Below are 15,606 nucleotides of genomic sequence, written 5' to 3' on the forward strand. Positions count from 1 at the left end.
TGTGGGAAGCTGGAGAAACAAATTATGAATAAAACGTGACAGACAACAGTCAGCGTAAAAACAAATGAGCCTATATATTAATGGCATTTTCATGCAGGAAAAAAATGCTAATTAAGTAAAAATTTTAAGTTTATTAAGGTATCATCTACATACAATATAATTTACCCATTTTATGTGTACAATTCAATTTTTAAATTTACAGTTACATTTACATTTTAGTAAATAAAACTGGACTTACTTCAATGCAGTAATAAAACATTTCCATAACCCCAAAGGATCCCTCTAGTCCGTATGCATGCAGTCCCCCCTACTCCCCTTCCCCCGACAACCACTAACCACTTCCTGTCTCTATGGATTGCCCTATTCTGGACATCTCATATAAAAAGAACCACAGAATATGTGATGTTTTGTGACTGTCTTCTCTTTTACTCAGCATTAAGCTTTGAGATTCATTCATTTTACCACGTATCAGAACTTTGTTCCTTTTTACAAATGAACAATACACTGCACTGTCCAGATACACCATATTTTGTCATCCATCCATCCACTGGTGGACACATTCCGGTGCCTTGAATGTGCTGGTCATGTTCTAAGTGTAGGGTTTAGCTGGGGAGCAGGAGACGGGATCCCTGCTCCAGGCCAGCTTTGTTTGTGTGGGGAAGAGCAGCCCTTCAGGGCATCATTCATGTGAGGAAACGGTGTGTGTCAGCGGGAGGGGTTACCATTTCTATCACTCGTTCACTCAGTATTGTGGCCTCCTGTGCTGCAAGCAGTCTTCTAGACTCTACACGGTCCTGCTGTCGCGGGTGCTTACGTCCTCCCAGAGAACCAGACAGAGAACCAGAGGAGTCAGAAAAGGGCAGGGTAAGGAAACGGGGCGTGGAGGCATGCTGCTATTTCAGATGGACCATTTTGGGAGGCCCCCAGATGGGTTCGAGCAAACACATGAATAAAGTAGGGAATCAGGCAGGTCACTGTGGGAACAGTGTTTCTGGCAAGGGAACAGCAAGGAGAGTCCCGTGTTCAAAGATTTCTTTGAGGAAGTCATGGTTGATCATACACTTGTATGACGAAGAGGCAGGCAGGTGAGGGTCTGGGGAAGGAAAGGGTCTGGCTTTAGCAGGAAAGGAACCAGCAGAGTGGGACGGGGTCTGCGACAAGGGGGCAAGCTGCACGGGGTCTGCCAGAGTGGCGCGAACCTACTGAGGAGTTCCAAGATCACCATCTTCAGGAGACAAACATATAAAAAAAAAAAAATGAGGGCGCCTCAGTGGCTCAGTCGGTGAAGCGTCTGCCTTAGGCTCAGGTCCTGGGATCGAGTCCCACATCAGGCTCCCTGCTCAGTAGGGAGTCTGCTTCTCCCTCTGCCCTCCCCCCACTCATGCTCACTCGCTCTCAAATAAATAAAATCTTAAAAAAAAAATGAGAGCGCGCATGAGGTGTAAGAGAGAGGCAGGAAGGAGCTGTCCCCTGTGCGTCGGGGAAGCGATGACCAAGCTAGATCTTTGCGTTCGTCTGTGCACTCAGCCACCAGCCGACCAGTCCGCCAGTGATCCTTAGATTCTTGCCAAGCGCAGATGTTTGGGCCGAGTATACAACAGTGAATGAGGCAGGAAGATCCCTGCTCTGGGTTTTTGACGGGGAGACAAACAGTAAGCAAATGTTTACTTTCCATAATGCCAGGCACCAGGAAGAAAACCAAACGAGCACACCAGCGTGGCTGGTTGCTGGGCAGCACGAGGGGAGTCCAGGGAGACCCTCTGAGGAGGGGATCTGGACGGAGCCCTGAGTGGCGGGAAGATAGGACGAGCCGGTGCTCCACCGCGGCAGCGCTGCTCCGCGAGGACCCAGGTACAGGAGGGCCTGCAGGTGGGGGGAGCAGAAGGGATTTCCTGGGGAGGGCAGGGCCGCCTAGTGCGAGACTGCACGGGCCGCGGTATTGTGACCCTTTTGCTGTGTAGCAAGCCTCCCCAAAACATGGTGGCTTCAAACTGTACTAGTTCCTAGTGACATCGGTTGGGTGGTGTGCTGGTACGCGTTGTAACAAACTTCTCTCCAGAATAAACGAAAACAAAATAATCCTGATTCATAGCATTTACCAATTTCCATGGTGTCAATCCTCCCAGCGGGGCGAATTCCAAGCTACCAACTTGAGGTCACAAACGGGTGGGAGGGCAGGGATGGGCGCCGTCACCGAGAACCTACATCATGCAGACGTATCGAGCAGACACCGAGAACGACGTGATGGTCCGATGGAGTATGGTCATTAGGAAGAGAGGAGTCCTGAGCGCTTCTTACCTTTGTTTTTAACGTGACTTACGAATTCCAAATTTTCATGATTTTTAAATGGTTGTCTTTAAGGTACTGGGTCATGACATTCCTGAGACCAGAACAGCGGTCTCCTGGGAGCTGGCAAGGCAGCTCTTCTGCAGGTGACAGGGCTCATGGTGGGGCTGGCCAATCCTCAGAACTGGGTCTCCCTCAGGCTCCTCCGAATAGCTGGGACGGGGCTGAGAGCAGGAAGGGATGCACATGGCTTCACTCTGCTGCATTCACTTTCAGAATGCACTCCGACACCACTCTGCTGCTCTCACATCTGGGCCTGTGACTCTGACCCTGTCAGCTCTGCAGGATCGAAGGGTAGTTGCGGGATTCTGGCCGTGCCCAATAAGGACCCCCCACAGTAGCCACAGGCCAGGAAGGTGCAACGCAGATGGGGGGCAGGCCTGGCCCCTCTTCTGAGGGACATGGGTCTGGGGATGGGCTGAGTGAAGCTGTGGGAGGAGAGGACAGGAAGCTGGCAGCAGAGACTCACCTGGGCCTGCTCCAGGACCCGGCCCAAGTATCTGCAGACAAGCACACGGGAGTCTTGAGCTGGCCACTCATGCCCAGGCAGCCTGTGCCACCACGACACCACACATACACATACACACGCACATGCACACACACACAGAGCAGGGCTCCAGCCCAACTGTGGGCCGGCTGCTAGGTGGGGTGGGAGGGTGTTGACGAACAGGAAGTCGCAAACCCACCCAGGTGTGTGAAATAGCCCAGAGAGTAACTGCCCTGGCCCCAAGCTCCTCCCAGGAGTGAGAGCAGACAAGCCCTCATTAGAAACAGGGAGCCCAAGCCCCAGCAGAGTCGGCCCTGCACCGCGGACCCCGCACTCCAATCCGAAGCGGGTCCTTCCTTCATGGAAGGATCCAGTGCAGCCCAAGGCAAGTCACACGTTCTGTTTTAACCTAGGCTTAAAAAGCTGGCATACCCCTCAAGAGCCACATCTTTGTTGTTACTTTTTTAGGAGGGGAGGGAGTGATGAGGCAAGGCCCTGAGATGTCCAGGGTGAGCCCAGGGCTTAGACACAAAGCCACAGCTTCAACATGCGACCAAAAGGCTGTCAGTGGGGGCTGGTGGATCCAGGAGATTCTGTGCCTCTTCCCTTTACACCGAGTACTCAGACCCGGGCGCCAACCCCCTGTCACGTGTGGCTCATATGAGAGTGGGGCTACCACAGACTCTCAGGAGCGGTGAGGTCGGTCACTAGCGATGCCCGCAGCCTGTCCCCCGTGACAGAGGAGCACGTCGCAGCTCACACACAAACCAACGTGCAGGGAGAGAAACAGACACGGCTTGTTTATTAGATCGCAGGGAGGAGGCCTCTGCCACAGACAGAGTGCTGCTTCTCAGAGTCTGTATCAAGAGCAAGACAACAGTTGAAAATCCTATTCCTGAGAAGAAGCAAAAAGTTACAATTTTGCAAACAAAAATAACAGATGATTTTAACAAAAGATAAAAAACTTTTTTTTTTTTTTTTAACAAAGAACAAAATTTCAAGTATTATTCCAGATGACATGGCAAACCCAATGCAGGACAGGACTAGTGGAAGCAAAGGCTTCTCGCACTTCTGGGGAAGGGGCTGCTGCAGTGGGCGGGGGCACCACCAGGGCCAACCCGGCCCGCAGGAAGAAATGAAGGTCGTGGGGCAGCTCAGCGGGGCCTGCAGCTGTGCTGCCAGAGCTAGAAGCAGGCACCAACGCTCTGCTCCGTGGCAGGCTCAGGGCGGCAGCACCCCAACTTCTGCCCTCTTAGGACGGGGCCACGCACTTGACGCTGGGTATCTAGGGTTAGCAGTTCTGGACATCTGATTTTTTCTTTTTCTAATAAACAGAAACATATGTTTATTCTCTCAAATACCCTACTATCCCAATTTTAGTCAATTTGTAAATTATAAATTATATTACTTGTGCTACCGTGTGTGATAAATCTCTCTAGAAGATAAGCACCAAACCTATTACGAAAATGTCTAAGACGCCGTGGCTGGCCCCGCAGCAGGTGCTCGGGTGTGCCCTGCAGGCTGTAAACTTTTGCTCCCTTTCCCTTCAACAACAGACTTTCCTTTTTCTCCCACGAAAGCTTCGTTGGGAGAGAGGTCTGTTCTAACCATAGTTCTGAGAAAGGTACAAAGAGCAAACCTGAACGTCATCGTCTCAATGGGAGGGGACGGCTGACCGCAGTTCTTCTGGCTGAAGGGCTCTTGGCGGCCCTGAGCACAGAGGAGGGGTGGGTCGTGCCGCCCCAGGCCTCCCAGGCCACTGGGGCAGGGGGGTCTTGCTAAGAAGGTCTCACTCCAGAAGTCACATTACAGTGCCAGACGTAGAGACCCCCAGCATCCCCTGGGGGACTGTAAAATGCCCTTAAAATGTCTGTATCCGGTATTTTCTGAAACGTTGTCATTGACCTCCGATACCCCCGAGCCACCTTGGTGCCTCCTAGATGCTTAGTTCTTGAACCTTGTCTGTTCACAGATATGATTGAATTTCCTGCAGGGAGAAAAGAGTGAAATTACACAAGTATTCACACAAGAGGATCCTGAAGTCACACCCTGGAAGAACGTGTCGAGAAGCTGACTGTGGATGGGGCAGCTCACGGCAGCATATTTTCAGTACCATCCAAGAAATTAACCCCCATGGCAGCCTTCTTTTTCCCTTTTAAATTTTAAAAGTCAGACATTTTAGGTAATTTTCTTGGAGAAGAGATTTAAAGACTCGAAGCCTCTTCAGTGTCCCCGCGGCACCATGGGCCACCCCGCAGGACCGAAAGACCCGCCTGCTGGGCGATGGCACCATCACCTCCCTTTGTGAAGAGCAGGGCATCCCCAGAGGAAGACAGGTATGCCTTTGCTGTCCTTTCCCGAGTTTCTATTAAGAAAGATCAGTGAGTGGGGCGCCTGGGTGGCACAGCGGTTGAGCGTCTGCCTTCGGCTCAGGGCGTGATCCCGGCATTATGGGATTGAGCCCCACATCAGGCTCCTCCGCTATGAGCCTGCTTCTTCCTCTCCCACTCCCCCTGCTTGTGTTCCCTCTCTCGCTGGCTGTCTCTATCTCTGTCAAATAAATAAATAAAATCTTTAAAAAAAAAAAAAAAAGAAAAAAAAAAGAAAGATCAGTGAGTTACTAGTAAAATTTCTTTCCCAATAACGAAACGGTCTTCTATACACTGTCTATGCTCAAATACAAAACAAGGTTTTATTCCACAGAACTGGTCTTCGAGGGGGCCTGTACGTCGGTCCTTGTCACCTGAACTAAGGGCACACTCTCAGTGACTTTGATTTGATCCCATGAATAACTGGGGATCACAGCAGCCTCAAACAGCATCAGTCCGTGAGACTGAACATCATCACCTCACCCACACCTACAGATGACCCCACGTGGCCTTGCAGGTGTCACTGTGAGCAGGAAATGCCTGGTGCAAGTCCCTGAGTTAGAGCCACGACAGACACGTGCTCACGGCACCAAAGACAGACCCAGGGCAGCGGCCCAGGCTGGGGGCACCCAAGTTCTCAGTGACCATGGCACTGACTCACAACGCGCTAACCCTCCGTGCATCAGCAGGAANNNNACAGCTGTTCTGCAGAACACAGACACGGTAGCACTCGTTTGTATGCCATGTGACTTTAAACAAGACGACGAAATTAGTATATTCGCAAGTCGATAATTAACTAGTTCATAAACATCCCTAAAAGCTGAGGTACCAACTTGGCCAAAACACTTCAAAGAAAAAAAAATCACCTTCCTGTTAGGAAAACGGGGGTGTGCCTTTCTGCAGGAGGCCCGTTTTGGTGCCCCTTTCCCAGCCCCGAGGACCTGTGCCGGCACTCGCGCCCCGGCCTAGCAGAGCGCATCACTCACATTGCGTGGTGGGCCTTCACCTGAGTGCGACAGTTGCGGCCCCAGTAGCAATCAGGACGGGACGTTACAGCCACTAGAAGAGAAAAAAGATGTAACGCACATCACACCCACAAGTCAGCTCCATAAACTCGAGTCAAGACCCAAGGAGACAAACTGCGGCTGACAGGCACAGCATTCTGTCACACTTTGTAACTAGTGTCCTTGGCCTGTCCCAAGATTTCAGGAAAGGAAAAAAGTTTAACTGAAAACCCAATTCAGGAAGCAAGACTACTACTACAGTTGTCTACAGGTTGTTTTTGTGACTCTCGTTTTGGAAGCCCACGTCCTGGCAGATGGGGCCAGAGCCTGAGCTGACCCCGGGGTGAGGAAGGCCCGGAAATAAGCACGGTCTCCATGCAGCCTGTCCGCCTGGTTTTGTCCCTGCTGAGGCGGACGTCCGCTAAGAACGTGGAGCAAAGGCCCAGCACATCTACTGTGTGAAGGAATGCAGAAGTCAATCTAAGCAGACTTGGGGGCGAGGGGGCTTCCTTACCTGGCAACTCAGAAGCAGGAATGTTCTGCCGATACTGGTAGGTCAGCTCTCGGAAGCTCCGCAGGCCACAGCAGTAACACAGCACGGTGTTCCCGGTGATTCTGTAATCTGGAAGGAACACAGCCTCATGTGGCCATGCCAGTCAGCACACAGCATCATGTTTCCAGAACAGAACAGCTGTGGCCTTGCAAAGTAGCGGGAAACCTGGGCACTGATCCACACAGGGGGCAGAGACAATGGGCCAGACATTCAGAAAACGAGAACGAAACCAACTTATTTCCTCACAGCAAAATAATTCCACTTGGATAAAAAAAATTCAAGTATCTTAAATTTTTTTTTCTTTCCTACAATCTTTTTTTTAATAATATTTTTTTATTATATTATGTTAGTCACCATACAGTACACCCCTAGTTTTTGATCTGAAGTTCCACGATTCATTATTTGCATGTAACACCCAGTGCACCATGCAATACGTGCCCTCCTTACTACCCATCACCAGCCTATCCCATTCCCCCGCCCCCCTCGCCTCTGAAGCCCTCAGTTTGTTTCTCAGAGTCCATAGTCTCTCATGGTTCATTCCCCCTTATAATTACCCCCTTCTTCTTCCTTACTTCTCCTACTGATCTTCCTAGTTCTTATGTTCCATAAATGAGTGAAACCATATGATAATTGTCTTTCTCTGCCTGACTTATTTCACTTAGCATTATCTCCTCCAGTGCCGTCCATGTTGCAGCAAGTGTTGAGAAATCGTTCTTTCTGATGGCTGAGTAATATTCCATTGTATATATGGACCACATCTTCTTAACCCAGTCATCTGTTGAAGGGCATCTCGGCTCCTTCCACGATTTAGCTATTGTGGACAATGCTGCTATGAACATTGGGGTGCATATGGCCCTTCTCTTCACTATGTCTGTATCTTTGGGGTAAATACCCAGTAGTGCGATTGCTGGATCATAGGGTAGCTCAATTTTTAACTTTTTAAGGGACCTCCACACTGTTTTCCAGAGTGGCTGTACCAACTTGCATTCCCACCAACGATGTAGGAGGGATCCCCTTTCTCCACATCCTCTCCAGCAATTGTTGTTTCCTGCCTTGTCAATTTTTGCCGTTCTAACTGGCGTAAGGTGGTGTCTCTATGTGGTTTTGATTTGAATTTCCCTGATGGCTAATGATTTTGAACATTTTTTCATGTGTCTGTTAGCCATTTGTATGTCTTCATTGGAGAAGTGTCTGTTCATATCTTCTGCCCATTTTAGGATTTGTTTACTTGTTTCTCGTGTATTGAGTTTGAGAAGTTCTTTGTAGATCTTGGATACCAGTCCTTTGTCTGTAGTGTCATTTGCAAATATCTTCTCCCATTCCGTGGGCTGCCTCTTAGCTTTTTTGACTGTTTCCTTGGCTGTGCAGAAGCTTTTTATCTTAAAAATTTTTTAAAGTACTTAGAGAAGTATTATTTTTCTCTTGAGTTATTTCTATGCATGTCACAAAAACCACACAGCACACAGGAAGGACTTGTAAATCTGCCCACACCTTAAATAGCACAATGGAAACACACACACCAAAGGTAAAATACTAACCAATTAGGGGAAATCACATTTGCAACATAAATGACAACCTGTTGCACCTTTAAATAACAAAGGCATCTACCTACCCAGACCCCCAAATCCAGACAGCCCAATATGGGCCAAGGTCACAGACAGGCCAGGGAACCGTGAAACAAAAAGATCTTCAATCCTGTTAACGTTCCAACACAGGCAGACAAAACGAGGGCTCACCCAGTCTGCCTGTTCTGTATTTACAAGACCCGAGAGGCAGATGCAGGGCAGCCGGCTCAAGAAGGTGCTGCCTTCACACCCGAGGCGCATCCTGGGGCAGGACAGTCACTACGGCAAAGCCCCAGCTGTGCACAGCGCGGTCCAACGACCCTACTTATTTACTCTAATGGAACACTTTCTCAAGCCTACCATACTGCATGCTCACTCAGGAGCTGCAGTCCTGCTTCAGGGAGTGAAAAGGAGAAGATCCCTTAATATCCTCTACTCACGAATCGGTGAAACACACGACAGTATCCGAACACCACAGAATAAAGATCAAGGCATACTGCTAAGCAAACAGGCTCAGAGGAACGCGTGCGGCAGGGCTTGGTTTACGAGGACGGTGTGCACGTGTGGGCAGGCGAGCAGGCATCGCCGCTGCGTGCTCGGGCGCTGGGATTCCCAGCGAGCTTCCTGTACCCTTCGTGCCTCCCTCTGTCACCCACAGGTCTTTGCAAGCCGTGTCACCCTACAGTAGTCCTTAGGAAGCTAACAGAGTTCAGGCTCAGACGACGGGTCTGGGCAAACCCAGGGCTGCTGCACAGAACACCCGAGACACTCGTGAGAATGTGTCCATAAGACAGAAATTGCTCAGAAGGATCCCCAACAACTTCTGAAGTCTTTCATGATAATGTATGTCTTAGAAAAAAAAAGTCATTTGGGGCGCCTGGGTGGCTCAGTCAGTTGAGCGTCTGACTCCTGGTTTCCATACAGGTCTCAAGTCATGATCTCAGGGCTGTGAGATCAAGCCCCGTGTTGGGCTCCGTGCTCAGTGGGGAGTCTGCTTGAGATTCTTTCCCTTCCTTCTTCTCCCTCCCTCTTTACTCCTCCCTGCACACATACGCCCTCTCTTTCTAATAAATAAGTAAAATCTTAACAACAACAAAAAAGGCATTTGCTGATTTTCCTGCAGCCCCCTCCCTCAGTGACAAAAATCCCATTTCACAACGTATTGGGTGTCCCTGGGAGACAGGGCAGGCCTACACCAAGTCACCAACACACCAAGTGAGAGGCCAATGAGGACCCTGAGGTTTGGGAACAACCAGCCCCAGGATCTCCATGCTGACAAAAGGTGGAGCCCCAGTCTCTTGAGCTGTGCCCCTCCTTCCCCCGTGGCAGCAAAATCCTGGACTATGTCACGTGGGCTCACACGTAACCTTAAATAAAGAAAACCAAAAGTATCAGCGCCTTTCTGTCTGCCTCTTCAGGCTGGGCAGAGGGCAAGGCTGTGCAGGTGGGAAGTAGCTGGGCAGGAGCTGCCAGGGTTCGGCCTGGCAGGTTTTACTGCCTCACAGGAGGCAAAGGCACCACCTCTGGAGAGAGGACAGCAAGTGCAACGATGCTTACCAGACAGTAAAAACGCTCCCCTCTGCAGAGCCACCAGACTTTCAGTCAACATGTTTTTCCACGTCAAACCCCTGGTTGCCAGGTAATTCTGTGATGGGGAAGAAGGGAAATCTTAGCTACTAGCTTGGAAGAAGAAACACTAAAATGACAAGAAGGCAAACGTTTCATAAAAGGCCCTTGAAGGTGGGTAAAGCCACAGTACAGGCAAGCTAAACATGGCAGCTGAGGGGGAGCCCTGTGTGCAGTTGGGGGGGGTCTGCTTCCAAGATCACAAGACACCGGGAGAGCCCAAGACCGGGATGCCCCAAGCCGGACACGGTAACACGCTCACCATCTAGTTCACAAGGGTTCTTGTCTGAGATGCTTTGTCAGAGCCTCGAAAGAGGGCTCGCTTCAGAACTCTGAACGTGTGAGTTAGCACATTCCCGCTAAAACTCTGCCAAGGCTCAGGAGCGGTGGGACACCCAGCCTTGCCTGGAGCAGCCCTAGAGCAGCAAGAGGCCCCTGGCCACGTAAGGAATGCAGAGGGTTTGGGTCTACGCTCTGCCCTTCAGACACACAGAGCTGCCTGGCTCCTTCTGTGCGAACCTACAGAAAAGCACCGCGTGGCCATCTAAGCAGAGTGCGGTGGTGCTGAGGGGCTGGCCATGCAGGTGGGAAGACCCACAGGTCCTGTGTGTGCAGCACTGCACATGAATGGGATAAAGGCACACTCTTGGCAAGGGACTGATGTGCACTTTAAACACTGAGATTCTAAGAGCCAGGCCAGCTTCCTAAAACATAGGAAGGAAAATGTCAGAAAGGAGGAAGCCAGAGAGAGGCCCTGATTCCACTGAAGGGCCAGCCCACTCCCCACCCAGACCCAGAAACTCTCTGCACGGGGCAAGTAGGCACTGGAGCCAATTCCTGTGCATTCATGGCACGACGGGCATGAAGGAAATACCTCCTTTTCGGAAGATGGGGAAACACAGAAAAACACCCATGCGGCGCACTCCGTGGCAGCACCAGTAAGAGCCACCAGGAGAGCTGAATACTTCACCCACGCCTGTCCGGGGAGTCCGTTACCTTGAGGACATCCGACTCGTAGTGGTTGTTGCTCAGAACCCCGTCCAGACACCTGTCGCCCAGGTCTAGCTCTGCCAAATGGAGGGAAGCAAAGTCACCCGTCTTACAGATGTTCTATGAAAGCATCACTCATTGACACTAAGATAACCAAATTTCCTTTCTTACAGAGTCTGGAAAGAATAAAAAGTTCCATGATAAAATACGGTTTTAAAAAGAGAACAGGCAAAATGACTTCCATTCCACTCCTTCCTGAAATGGATGGCTCGCTCAGTCTCCTCAGCACCTGGTCTAGCGCTGTGAGGACTCAACTCCGCGGCCTGACTGGGCGTTTTCCTTGCGCGTGAGTAAACCCTCCCAAATGAACGCAGTACCCTGCGGTTGTTCTGCTATTGCTTGATTTTGAGCTAGCACAGAGTGACACTTCTGAATGTCAAACACAGCGTTATGTCAGGAAAAAGTAGGGTCACTAACGATGGCCTCCCCCAACTCGGGCCACGCTACCCAGTCACCGCCCTCAAATGCACCGAGAGAATACGCAAAGGCTGAAGCAACTCAGCAGAAAGCCGGCATTACCACAGAACGGGGCCAGGCAGCCAAGGCAGCCGGCCCGGGCACAGCCCCAGTACAGGTGGCAGAAAGGCTGCAGGCACACGGCACCTGCGGACACAGCACAACCGCTAGTCAGGCCATTTCAGCGAAGAAGAAATTCAAATAACCGTTAAATAAATGACAAACTCAATTTTAACAGCAACCCCAAAACTGCAAATTAAAGCACTGTATTTCATCTATTACATTTAAAAGAGACACATTTAGGGGCATCTGGGTGGCTCAGTCAGTTGGGCATCCGACTCCTGATTTTGGCTCAGGTCATGATCTCACGGTCGTGATATCCAGCCCCACGTCGCGCTCCTTGCTCATCGGGGAGTCTGCTTGACATCTCTCTCTCTCTCTCTCTCTCTCTCTCTCTCCCTCTGCCCCTCCCCTGCCCTGCTCTCCCTTCTGCCATGTGCGTGCACTCTCTTTAAAATACATAAATAAAAATCTTAAAAAACAAAGTGACACATTATAGAAATATTATGGTCCCAATGTGGGGACAAATACCAGATGCAAACTTCAGGAAGAGAACCACCCGTACATGGAAAGTTGGTGTATGACAGGAGTAGGTTATCAGTGGATGGAAAGAGACGGTTATTCAATATGATTGCATGGAGACAACCGACACTGCAGATGAGAAAACACAGCCATGTCTTTACTTCCCACCATGCACAGCAGTCAACACCGTTCTGAAACCTGAGCCTAGAAGGATCCACAGGACAGGCTCCATGGTGGGGAGGTTGCTCAGGCAGGCAGCGTACACGCACACCCTTACTCACACTGCTGGGGGGCGATGCGGGGGTCCTGCTCACGTTCTGCCCTCCGGTCAGGCATGGGCTGGAAGCAGCAGGTGCATATGGCATGGCTTCCTTGCAGGGCACACACGTAATCCTGGGCTGCAGAAGGGACAGGATATTCAGGCGGCACATACCGGCACACAGGCACAGAGAACAGGTCAGACCCACATCTAGGGGAGCGGCTGGAAAGCACACAAGGAGACCGATCCACAAGAAAACCGAGGGAGAACTCAGACCTGTTTTCTTAAATGACCAAATGACAGCCTACCACTTAAAAGGAGCATTTTAAAATAGAATGAAAAATAAGCAAAGTGACTTTTTGGTTCAGCAATTGTAGTAAGATTTCAAAGATCACTTGAAGGTTTTCCACCATTTCCTTAGGCCATAAAGCACACGCCATAAAACAATAAAGCAAGTTCTACATTAAGCTCTGTGTCTTCCAAACAAGTGACAGGCCTGGTGGGCATGACTGGCGGACCCCACACAGGTGCTGAGCCCAGCCCCTGGACACTCCATGGCCGCACAGGAGGCTCCGTCTGTGCGCACAAACTTGCTACAGACCCCGTCCCACTGCGGACTTCCATATGCAGTCTGAAAACGACGGAACCCACCTGAGGAACGGCAGTCAGGAGGTGACCAGGCACCGCACTGCCCATCCCTGTCCACGGGGCCTACGGGAACCCACGGAGAGAGCCGCAGCATGGCATCATGGCAGATGGCTATGAACACGGCTCTGGGTCACAATTTTGGATCAGTGGCCTCATGACAGGCTCTAAGAAACCGGACCCTGTGGGGCCATGAACTACAGAATGGCCAGGGCCAAAAATGTAAGATTCCACCTGTCCTCTTTCCTTTCTTGATGGCATCTGGCCACTGCAAACAAGCAGCAGGCAGAGCTCAGGGTGGCTCTGATGACACCATGACCCACTGCTGAAAAGAAGCCAGTCTCTCACTGGAGGGGCCCACGTGGGTTGGTCACTTCTGCTTTAGCAAGCAACCCTGGGGGTACCAACCGCCCGAAGCGACAGGCTGGGCATCCCAAATGTCAGGCTCAGGACTGAATCCCCCGGACTGTCCAAGAGCAGAGATCCACAAGAGAACAAGTTAACTCTCTGGTTTCTTAGCCCAAAACAGACTAGAAGAAGCAACAGGTTAAAAGCGGTGGCAGGACCATGGAGGCAGTGACAGGAGTTGGGTAGGAACGGGAGAGGAGGCCGCAAGAATGACAGCTGTGTCCTGTGTGGCTATGGCAGGATGACAGCACGGAAGGTGGCGTCTCACCTGCCGTGACACTGGTAGATGTCGACGGTGCATCTCCAGGAGTCGGTGCTGCCCCGGGCTCGCTGCCAGGCCCTGGGCAGGGGAGGGACTGCCCCGCCTGCCTCCGGTACTCGGGGCACTGTCTGCATACGATGTACGGCTGGCTGCAAGGAAAGCACACGAACACCTGGAGTGCGGAGCAGCAGGGCAACCCCTGCTCTCAAGCATGTGGGTGGAGGCAGCCATGCCCCTAGCCCTGATGACAAGACCAGATCCAGATCCCAAGCCTGAAGGCGTCTTCTCTGCTCACTGTCCCCCACTTCACACCTCAGCTCTGCACCAGCTGCCGTCACCCAGTGTGTGAAGGGGAAAGATGGCCTGTCCCCGCTGGGCACCCAGTCCGTGCTCACCCTGGAGGAGTAGATGGAGGGCTCTGCTCCTCGCCACCCTCATCCCCCTCGGCGGGTGCTAGCGTACGGAGACACATCCTGCCCACCCCGTACTTCAGCACAGCATCCCCAAGAGCGCGGCCGCTCAGTCCCCACATGGGGCAGGACGCGCTCTCACAGGCCCGCTGCTGGGAGAGCTGTGAACTACTAACAGAGGCAGACCCAGCTTGCCCAGTGCACTCAGGACTTCCACCCCGGGCACCTAAGAAACTGCATTCAAATCAGAGCGCAACATGCCACAGCTGAATGCTGCTGTCATCTAGCGGCTTCCCCACAGCCAGCAGAGGCCCTGCCCGGCCCAGCTTTACACACTTCTGCTGAGCTTGCCAAAAACACAGATGGTAAAAACCAACCCACAGGCAGAAGAGACAGACTCCCCTCATTTCAGAGGATGCTTCCTGAGCCTGCCTCCGATGGCAGAGCCAGTGAGGGAAGAAGGGGAAGACCTGGCTAGAAAAACACCACCAGTGAGAAAACGCTCAACCACATTTAGGAACGAGACAGCCTTCGTCTCAGGCAACACTGAGTACAGGCAGCGTTTCCTGACCTCCCTCCACAAACCTCCAGGAGGCCATTGCTAAGACCTTTCTGACGGGCACTGGATGACACAGGTGCCAGGTCCAACCAGGCACCCGGGTCAGGCTCTCCGACCTGACAGCTCCACTGCCATCCTTCCCTCCGCAGACTAGTGGACAAAGCTGTAGCCGCAGGGCGTGTGCTGCAGCACGGCTGCTCGGGTCATGACACCGGGAATTCTACAAAACCGTGTGTACGGTACAATCGCATCTTTGTAAAAGTACTTGTCAGTATATCGTGTTTTACTTAGTTAACAAAGGAAGTACGTGTGGCGACATACACAAGTGGCCAGAAGGATACACAGTAAAATGTTCACGCCAAAGCGATTTTTGATTTCTTTCTTCTTTTGCTTGACCATCATTTGTTTCATTACAAAATGAAACAAAAGATAATAAATTTAGGAAGTTTGATTTTCGTCTTTCTAAACGTGATGGCCTCCATCTGAAACTCAGACGGTAGACTTCAGAGTCAGGAAACGGCAGCACCCCACAGAAGCTAAGACAAGGTCTCACAGGACAGCATCTCTCAGCCAGGTGGCTGCGGCTTTTCGACGGTACTATCCTGACACATGGTGATAACGCAACTCCCCACGTAGAGCTCGACGCTCACTGGGTGAACTACAGAGTAAGTGCACGTACATGGGACAAACAACATGTTAAATCGTGACATCGCTGTAGCCAGGGCACCAAGGCACCTGACGAGGCGTCAGCAAGTAACAGGTGTGGGTTATGGCGGTCTTCATTTTAGAACAGATGTCAGTCAAGCCATTCACTAGCCACTACACCTTAAACTCAAAGGGTGCTGTGTGCCAGTTACATCTCAATAAAGCTGGAAATAAATACAGATAAATAAGAACAAAAAACAAATGTCGCGTGTATAACCTGAAAATGGGGGGGGGTATTGGAGGAGGCAGGATAGCAAATACCCACCCGGTCACCCGAGTGAGCGGCCGTCCTTGGCCGGTGCCCACCCCATCCTTGCCAT

At 51.3% G+C, this 15,606-nt stretch overlaps 1 protein-coding gene across 5 annotated transcripts in view; it reads right to left on the bottom strand.

Moving 5' to 3' along the window:
* Positions 1–3,606: 3,606 nt before the first annotated feature.
* CHFR (checkpoint with forkhead and ring finger domains) overlaps positions 3,607–15,606 on the bottom strand; it is a 28,631-nt gene continuing 16,631 nt past the window's right edge. For 2 of the 5 annotated variants that reach the window (XM_040620073.1, XM_040620075.1), the window contains 8 exons: positions 13,619–13,761; positions 12,320–12,436; positions 11,520–11,603; positions 10,947–11,017; positions 9,882–9,969; positions 6,721–6,828; positions 6,189–6,261; positions 4,473–4,820 (listed from right to left, as the gene is read on the bottom strand). In XM_040620073.1, coding sequence (XP_040476007.1) covers positions 4,778–4,820; positions 6,189–6,261; positions 6,721–6,828; positions 9,882–9,969; positions 10,947–11,017; positions 11,520–11,603; positions 12,320–12,436; positions 13,619–13,761 — 727 coding nt within the window. In that variant the 3' untranslated portion in view covers positions 4,473–4,777. Of the gene's footprint in view, positions 4,821–6,188; positions 6,262–6,720; positions 6,829–9,881; positions 9,970–10,946; positions 11,018–11,519; positions 11,604–12,319; positions 12,437–13,618; positions 13,762–15,606 lie in introns of those variants that run through there. The other 3 variants (XM_040620074.1, XM_040620076.1, XM_040620077.1) reach the window with 3 other exon arrangements.

The sequence above is a fragment of the Ursus maritimus genome, unplaced genomic scaffold (genome assembly GCF_017311325.1).
Source record: "Ursus maritimus isolate PB19 unplaced genomic scaffold, ASM1731132v1 scaffold_33, whole genome shotgun sequence".
In the NCBI taxonomy this organism is placed as follows: domain Eukaryota; kingdom Metazoa; phylum Chordata; class Mammalia; order Carnivora; family Ursidae; genus Ursus; species Ursus maritimus.